At 31.2% G+C, this 8,893-nt stretch overlaps 2 protein-coding genes across 2 annotated transcripts; one reads left to right on the forward strand and one right to left on the reverse strand.

Moving 5' to 3' along the window:
- The first annotated feature begins 1,769 nt into the window (after positions 1 to 1,769).
- Positions 1,770 to 5,383, forward strand: LOC107926535 (CASP-like protein 4A1). Its single transcript, XM_016857413.2, has 3 exons — positions 1,770 to 2,975; positions 3,076 to 3,211; positions 4,985 to 5,383. The coding sequence occupies exons 1-3, from the start codon at positions 2,368 to 2,370 to the stop codon at positions 5,177 to 5,179; spliced, it is 939 nt and encodes a 312-aa protein (XP_016712902.1). The 5' UTR covers positions 1,770 to 2,367; the 3' UTR covers positions 5,180 to 5,383.
- A 660-nt stretch (positions 5,384 to 6,043) lies between these two features.
- Positions 6,044 to 7,798, reverse strand: LOC107926451 (2-methylene-furan-3-one reductase). The gene is made up of 4 exons (XM_016857302.2): positions 7,570 to 7,798; positions 7,162 to 7,485; positions 6,930 to 7,089; positions 6,044 to 6,728 (listed from the first exon to the last, which is right to left on the reverse strand). The coding sequence occupies exons 1-4, from the start codon at positions 7,771 to 7,773 to the stop codon at positions 6,454 to 6,456; spliced, it is 963 nt and encodes a 320-aa protein (XP_016712791.2). The 5' UTR covers positions 7,774 to 7,798; the 3' UTR covers positions 6,044 to 6,453.
- Positions 7,799 to 8,893: the final 1,095 nt, after the last annotated feature.

The following is an 8,893-nucleotide window of genomic DNA, read 5'->3' on the forward strand; positions in this document are numbered from 1 at the left end:
TGCAAAGGAATTTTAAATGCTAACAACGACTTAAATCATCACAATTCAAAATAAATTATGCTGAAATCCTTAGATTTTCATTCCTTTTTCATTAATCAAAAGGTATAAAAGAATTAGAAATATTACCATATTGTTAAATTCTCAATTATTTAAGCTAACACCCTAGTTTTTTCCCTCCATGCAATCCGCTTCTTAATTTCCTTTCTTACAAAATCAACCAAAGAAGAAGATGGAAGAAAGAAAATGGATACTAGAATGAAAGAATGCTCTCGGAGAATGACATCTATTTCTTATGTAACTTTTCCGCACTCAACACCAAAACCAATTTATCAACATCAAAATTAATATCCCTCATCATAATGTTTCCCACTAAAGAAAATATCCAGTTCTAATGTAACAAGACTAATAGTTGAAATCTAACCAATTACCAAATCAGTTAGCAAGATTCACGTAATTACACTAAGACCCTCATAAACAGAGAGTTTTATAATTAGATACCCAGAATTATAATTGTATGTATCCCTTAGCATTTCCGGGTGTGACGACATACCATTTAACTTTACCACTGAAATTGAGTAAGATTCACAACGTGTTTCATGTTTCTATATTGAGGAGGTATAGAACTTCATTGAATTTCTTTTTTCTGTTTCCAAACAATATATGTTGTTTATTTCCCTTACCTTTTAATCTGTATTATTCGTGTTCTTTTGATTATGGTATGAAAAAAAAGCTTAATACATAATTTTGTATATGTGTTTTTTTTTGGGTTTAATGTGGTGCTTGTATTTGACAAAAGTTATACGTTTTGATACTTGAAGTTAACAATGTTAAGTTTTAGTGTTTAATTCGGGTTTTAGAGTTGATTTAATAAAAATTCATAATTAGCTAATTATACTAGTAATTAATTTTCATCAAACCTACCCGAAAACCCAAATTAAATCACATTTATCATACTACACTTGACAAATTAAATGTAAAAATAAACAAATTCACAATTAGTATAAATTCTATTAACAAAATCATTGAAAACTTAAACCTAATAATATTTAATAATTAATTTCCATCAAATTAATTTTAAAAACTCAATTAAATATTAAAAAATTGACATCGTTACTTTGAAATATCAAAAAATATATATTTGTCAAATACATATATCAAATTAACAAAAAAAAAACACAAATACCACGTTAAAAAATGTTAAACTCTTTAATACCATACTTAAATATTTAAAAATATTTCTGCCAATATACATTTACATATATATATTAGACCTGTCCATGGGCCGGGCGGCCCAGCCTGGCCCGACCCGACGGCCCGCCCGAAATATGGGAGGATTCGGCTAAAAAATATAGGCCCAAAATATGGGTTTGGGCAAAAAAACGAGGCCCGTTTAAAAAATGAGCCGGGCTCGGGCTCAACTCTTTTAGCCCGAGCCCGGCCCGGCCAGGCCCGAATATAATAAATATATATTTTTTATTTTTAATTTTTAATTTTTAATTTTAATTTTAAAATACTTTAAAAATATTTTTTTTTATTTTTTTTATTTTTAAAATATTTTTTTGTGTTTATTAAAATTCGAGCCGAGCTCGGGCTTATTATTTTTTTCTCGGGCAGGGCCTGGGTAAAATTTTAGACCCGTATTTCAGGACGGGCTGGGCCCGGGCCTAAGAGTCGGGCCAAAATTTTTTCCAGGCCCGACCCGGCCCGGCCCGGCCCATGGACAGGTCTAATATATATATTATAACATAAGTGAAAGTCCTGTTAAAGATGATTCTCAAAAACTAAAAGGTACTGTTAAAGATGGCCAGGTGAAGTGCAAGAAAGTACCAGGAAATAACGCTGATGTTTTCTTGGTATCTTTTTTAAATTTTACTATTAGTCTTTATATTTTATAAAAGTTATGAATTTAGTCTTTATATTTATATTTGATTAATTTTGATCCTTGTGCTTTTCAAAATTTAAAATTTCGGTCCTCATCAAACAATAATATCAAATGTGCATTTCATTTTGTTATTTCTACATATTACTCACTAAAAATTTAGTTAATGGATAAAAAATTACCATTTGCGTCAACACTAAAATTTCAAAATTTGAAAAGTATGAATATAATTTATAATTCTACCCATAGCACTAATAATTGACTTTAACCAAACAGATTAAAGTACAGAAACTAAAACTAATCAAATAAAAATATGACTAAATCCATAATTTGCACAAAGTAGAATGACTAATAGCAGAATTTAACCTTTTTTCTTCTTAATAGCCAATAGCCTATCCCCTCCCTCACCCCATACACCTCCCAAACCCAGTTTTTCTTTTAAAGTCTAAACCCTGAAAACTCAAGCAATCAATCTACCTTCTTCAATAATGGAGGAGAACCAAAATCATCACCAAAAACAAGAAGAAGAAGCACAGCATAGACAACATCAAGATCAGAATCATGAAGAAAAAGATCAACAACCACAGAAACATGCAGCACAAGTGGAAGAACCTGAGCAGAAAAGCCCCACAGTTTCACTATCTCCATTAACCCAAAAAACCACTCAGTCACCACCATCTTATTATTCCCCTATTGATTCTCCGCTCTCATCTTGTAATTCTTCTCTCAGTCATGGCTTTTCTCCACCACCAACAACGACAACGGCAGCAGTATCTCATCCTTCTGAACCCAACTCCAAGCCACCATCTGCAGTGGTTTCCAGGGCGGAGCTCACATCTAGAGATCAATCAACCACAACAACTACTACCGTTGAACTTGAAGAACAGACACAAAAACTGGGTTCTGGTAGTGGTAAAAGATTGAGGCCTGATTTATCTATATTAAGAAGAACCAAAAGAGATAAGATGATTAAAAAGGCTTTATTGGGATTTAGAATTTCTGGGTTTGTTTTTTGTTTGGTTTCTTTCTCTGTTTTAGCTGCTGATAAAAATCAAGGTTGGGCACTTGATTCTTTCTACCGCTACAACGAATTCAGGTTTACTTTTTTTCTTTTCTTCGATCATTGATTCAGCCATTGGTTTTAGTGGTGTTCTTATCAAATCCATTGTTCAATTTGGTGTTTAATTGAATTGTAGGTTTTGTATGGCAGTGAACGTGATTGGATTTGTATACTCTGGATTTCAAGCATATGATGTTGCCTATCAATTGACCTCCGGCAAACAAAAACCTCGGAGTCATCTCCGGTTTTATTTAGATTTCATTTTGGATCAGGTAATTCTTCTTTCGGATTTTTTGGACTGGGGTACTAGTGTAAGATATAGTGTTATATACAACATTGTTTGAACCGGACCAGATCGACTGGTCGGCTGATTAAACCGGAAACGGCTAAGATATGGATACGAAAAGTAGCTTTGAACCAGTTAGACCGGCTAAAAATCATGAACCAGCGGTTGAACTGGGTTTCTTAAACTTTTTTAATTTTTTAATTTTTTAATCGGATTAGTTGAACCGGTGGCCTGATTGGTTCGGCTATCGGTCTAGTTTAAAAAATATTAATGGTTATATATGGGTGAAAGTATCATGGAGGTATCTGTATTAAGAGTCAGATTACATTTGTAGTATATGCTAAAAAAATAATCAAATTAGTCCCTATTAAAAATTTCATCACTTCTACTCTTAAAAACTAGTTCTTATACATCAGAGTAAGATACACGTGACATTTTCTGGATATTCCGTCAGTCACACCAGTTTTAAACAATACAAATGGATAAATTTTTTAACAAAAATGATAAATTTGTCCTTTTTTTAGTAGAAAGGGCAAAATGTAATCTGACTCTTAATATACACAGGCTTCCATAATACTTTTACCTTATATTTGTGTTCTAGATTATATCCCTTATCAACGTATGTACGAGTTGGGATAGAAAAACTTTAGAGAAAATGAAAAATCTGGGTTTGATGGTAATTTAGGGGACCATCCACAACCTAAATAGGTGGGTGGTGGATGACTCCAATTAGCAATCACCAGTTTCTTGTTAGACACACAATTGGTGCATATTTGGAGCAAGTTAGGTTAGTTGGAAAACCTTTTCTGGGATCACCTTTTTAATGCCTTTTCTCTGTGATAATGCTGCCTTTTACTTTCTCTCTATTTTGTTTCCTACATGATATTGGGCTTGGATAAAAGTTGGTACCTTTTTCCAAAGTGGAGAATTTGGGGAGTTAACTTTTGCACTTTCAAAACGCTTGATTTGCAAGCAATGGTCTGTAAATATCACATGCCATTTAGAGGATTGTACTCTGTGAATATATGTCGGACATGGGTATTGGACGTAATATGTTACTCTAACTCAAAAGTGAGTGTTGGATATGAGTATGTGTCTGACACGGTTGCATTGAATACAGATACTAAAAAACGAAAAGTTAGTGTAGCATAGATGTTAAGATACCACCCACAAAACAGACAAGGTGCTTTTTTATGTTCTTTTCTCCTTTCTGTTTCTTTTTTATAGCGTATTTTGTCAAACAAATCTTTATCTATAGTGGCTAAAAGACTAGATTCTTTGTCCATTAAAGATGCTTGGCCTGAAACTTGCCTAGATAGAAAGTTCAGACAACACATGAATGGTCAAAGTACTATGGAGGCCCCTGTACTACGAGTTTGATTACATTTTGTCTTTTTTTACTCATGAAATGGGTAAATTAGTCGGTGTATGTTATATCAAAGAGCAAATTGATCTTTTTTGTTAAAAACTTCATCTATTTTTGCTGTTAAAAACTAGCTTAGTTGACAGAATAGAGGGGGGAATGGATGAAAATTTTAACAGAATGGCAAGTTACTCTTTAATCTAATGTACTGGGGCTAATTTGTCTATTTTTTCAGTAATAAAAAAATACAATCCGACTCCTAATACAAGGGCCTCTATGGTTCTTTTAACTACATGGGATTGAACTCGGTTTTTCTTGGTATTAACATGATTAATTATCTGTTTGCCAAAGCGTTTAAACATATGAAGCACCGAACCCATTCATTCAATTTTGCAGATCTTGGCTTATCTTCTCATTTCGGCATCGTCTTCGGCTGCCGTTCGAGTCGATGATTGGGAATCCAACTGGGGAAACGACAAGTTCCCGGAGATGGCAAGGGCGTCCATGGCATTGTCTCTGGTAGCATTCATTGCCTTGGCTTTAAGCTCACTTGTCTCTGGTTATAATCTTTGTACTTCCAAATCTATCTAGCCAATAATATACCTTCTGGGGTATATATACACATATAAATATAGGTTTGAAAAAGAATTTGAACCTGATAGCTGGGATTGTGGGTTTATAGAATAGTGCGTGCCATGCATTGAATTTTGTACAGAAAGTTAAGCTTTGTTTTCAATTGAATTATGTATGAAATGAAACAAAGATGTTGAATGAGTTCAATCAATTTGGTTATCAGATCTTTCTCAAGTTATTGTTTAAATTAAATGCATTAAGTGATAATGTTTAAATAATTAGTATGTTATAAGCCTTCATATTTTCTTTGTTTTGATAAATATTATTAATTAATAAAATAGTTATAACTATAATAATTATTATTATTTATTTGAGATAAAAAAACCTATAAAATAATACTAAAAGCTAATATTTTTCGATAATTCTTATGTTTATTGATTAAAAATACGTTGTTAATGCATCTAGTTATAGTGATAAAATTATATATAATTAATTTAAAATAATAAGTGTAATTGAATAAAATATTAATAATAAAATTAATAAAATTATTTTTCGTAACATATTTATTGGTTCCATCATTTGTCCAAAACATGTAAAATTATACAGGGACATAGTTAAATATTAAAATTTGAATTTATATTGATATAAAACTCAATGATTAATATTTTAATAATATAGTAATTAGATTTTATTTTTTATTCATATAAATTATATATGTAAAATTTTGAGTAAATTTAAAATGTTTAATTATTTTCTTTTTTACAAAGAAAAAACTTTCAACTTATAATTATCTATTAATAAAGATAATATTTTAGATCAATATGATAAAAATATCAAACTAATTAAAAATTTTGCATACATAATAAATTTAACAATCAAATTGTTAAAATATCAAAATAGCATGAGAAAAACATTCTTCATTTTATTACATGAAACTAATTGGTAACATACGATAACTCTTTCATCACAGTTGTGAATCTCTAATATATAGTATTTATATATATACAAGTACCATAGAGGTTTTATATTAGGAGTCAGATTGTATTTTATCCCATTTACTTAGAAAATGAGTAAATTAGTTTCTATATGTTAGATCAAAGAGCAAATTGGTCATTTCTGTTAACAGTAGAAATGGATGAAATTTTTAGTAGAATGATCAGTTTGTTCTTTGGTCTAACGCATATAAGCTAATTTATTTATTTTTAGAGCAGAAAAACAAAATGTAATTTGATTTTCAATACAAAAACCTCTATGATATTTTTATCCGTATATATATAGAAATTGCATTTAAATTAATTATCTTGTTGGATTGGATGTATGACAACTTTTCCAGCAACTCTGCCAGTGTCAACATATGCAAGTCCTTCAAGTGCTTGAGAGAAAGGATAGATGCCTTTGGGATCAATAATAGCCTTCACCTTTCCACTTTCCAAGTAAGGATTCAATTTCTCCAAATCAGCCCCATTTGAAGTGACTATAAACTTAAATGCTGGCACAGTCACTGCACCACTCACTGTCACAACTTTCCCACCTTCCTTCATTGCCTTCACTGCCCTTTCACATTGCCCTATTTTTTCATACACAAATTATACTTGTTAAATATATGATAAACCCGAGCTTAATCCAGTTGGATTATGTTGTCAACTTATCAAGTAGATAAAATTTTGTTCATAGGCCCGAGGCTTAATTTAAAGTTCAAATTTTAACATCTGCAACATTTTTTCCATTCTCAAACTAGATTTGAAAGTAAAAGAATTTATAATCTTACCAACACAGTCATATACAACATCAAATTTCTCAGGGAGATCTTCAAAGTTTTCCTTGGTGTAATCAACTGCTAAATCAGCACCCAAATTCCTCAACAACTCTAGTTTTCCTGTGCTAGCAGTAGCCACAACTCTTGATGCTCCGAAAACATGCTTGGCCAGCTGATCCAATAATACAAATTTAGCATACCACAAAGGTAATACAATCACTTGGTAATGTTGACATAAACGTACCTGAATGACCATGCTGCCAACTCCACCCGCGCCTCCCAACACAAGAATGGATTGACCAGTGGTGAACTCGCATCGTTGAAGGCCTTCGTAAGCTGTTCCGATGGCGACCGGCAGTGAAGCAGCCTCGGCAAAGCTGAGATTCTTGGGTTTGGGAGCCAATAGCCGCTCTTCAACCGCCGTGTATTCGGCCAAAGTGCCGTATTGTTTGGGATGATCCAAGGCTTTCTCATGGATGTTACCATATACTTCATCACCTACCTTTAAGTTCTTTACCTGGCTTCCTACTTTCACCACCACACCAGCTACATCGTACCCTGGAACTGTCTGAAAAAACAAAAATAAAACAATACATCCATATCAGACACTTAACTGAGTTTAAGTTATAGTTAGTAATGTAAAAAAACTTACGGGAAAAGGACATTCAGCTTGAACAAAAATGCCAAGCATCCTCTTATTATCAACTGGATTAAGCCCCGAAGCCATGACCTTAACAAGAACTTGATCTTCCTTCAATTCAGGAACAACAACATCGGACTTGAGTTTCAGAGCATCTTCAGGTTTCCCATGTTGTCCATAAATCCAAGCTTTCATTGTACATGGAACATTCTCCATCTTTTTTATGTTATTGAGAAATAGATAATTTGTTGTTTTGTTCTTCTGGTAAGTATTTATAGGAGGGTGAATGCGGTTTAATCATATTAAACAAATTCAAAATAATCACGTAAGGGAGAATGAATTTGACCATCTATTGGAATTTGTACAAAGGAAAGAGTTCATTATGGCTAATGCAATGGTTGACGTCATATATACATATGGGAAAGACCAACTTATTCAAATACTCAAATTTCATATTTTATTGATGTATTCAATTTTACCAGTATAAAATTCAACTACTTTTATATATATAATTTTTTATTAACATTTAATAATCTAATATTATACATATACATTTTTAAATTGGTCCAATATTTTTATCATATCAATTTAAAATATTAATATATATTTAAAGATTAAATTCTTTTACATAAAAAATAGGTGAAAATATTTAATTTATTCAAAATTTAATATATATAATCTACCATATAAATTATGAGGGTGAAATTGTTAATTGAAAGCAAAATTGTTTCAAATTTATCCTACATATATTTTCTAAATATAATAATGCATGTACAAAATCATATATATATACAACTTGTTTTGGAATAAATTAAAAAATATGTAATAAAAAAACCGAGTAGCAAGACTAAAGAAGAATACAATAACTTTTTTTGTTTACATTTATTAATAGACTAATACCCTAAACCAATATAAAATAGGGTTAATTTTGTTTTTATTTTTTTAACCTTTTCAATTTACATGAGAAAATAATTTTCCCACTTTTTATCATAAGAATTATATTGCCATATTCATACGAAAACAATTGCCCAAGTTAGATTCCAAAGAAAGTAAATAAAATTTAATATATCAAACATTAGAATCACTTTTCAACCGATTAAATTTCAAGAAAACTAACTATTTTCCATTATACCAAACACTACCTAATGTAAAAGAAATACTTTAACGAGTTTTATTTTGTGACCAATCTCTTTCTTTCTTTTTATTATTATTATATGATAATGGTAAAATTTGGGTTTTGATTCTCTTACTATGCATTACATTCTTATCCTCTTTTGGTGTTATACAACACCACAACAAACATAGGAATTCAACAAAAGTGGCGAGTAAAGTAAAT

Source organism: Gossypium hirsutum, chromosome D07, assembly GCF_007990345.1.
Source record: "Gossypium hirsutum isolate 1008001.06 chromosome D07, Gossypium_hirsutum_v2.1, whole genome shotgun sequence".
In the NCBI taxonomy this organism is placed as follows: Eukaryota; Viridiplantae; Streptophyta; class Magnoliopsida; order Malvales; family Malvaceae; genus Gossypium; species Gossypium hirsutum.

Bases quoted from the DNA above. Each gene is read 5' to 3' on its own strand.
- LOC107926535 (XM_016857413.2), top strand. From the start codon at position 2,368: ATGGAGGAGAACCAAAATCATCACCAAAAACAAGAAGAAGAAGCACAG. The intron at 2,976-3,075 runs GTTTACTTTTTT...ATTGAATTGTAG, and splicing joins TACCGCTACAACGAATTCAG to GTTTTGTATGGCAGTGAACG. The intron at 3,212-4,984 runs GTAATTCTTCTT...TCAATTTTGCAG, and splicing joins TAGATTTCATTTTGGATCAG to ATCTTGGCTTATCTTCTCAT.
- LOC107926451 (XM_016857302.2), bottom strand. From the start codon at position 7,773: ATGGAGAATGTTCCATGTACAATGAAAGCTTGGATTTATGGACAACAT. The intron at 7,090-7,161 runs GTACGTTTATGT...TTATTGGATCAG, and splicing joins TTGGCAGCATGGTCATTCAG to CTGGCCAAGCATGTTTTCGG. The intron at 6,729-6,929 runs GTAAGATTATAA...ATGAAAAAATAG, and splicing joins TGTTGTATATGACTGTGTTG to GGCAATGTGAAAGGGCAGTG.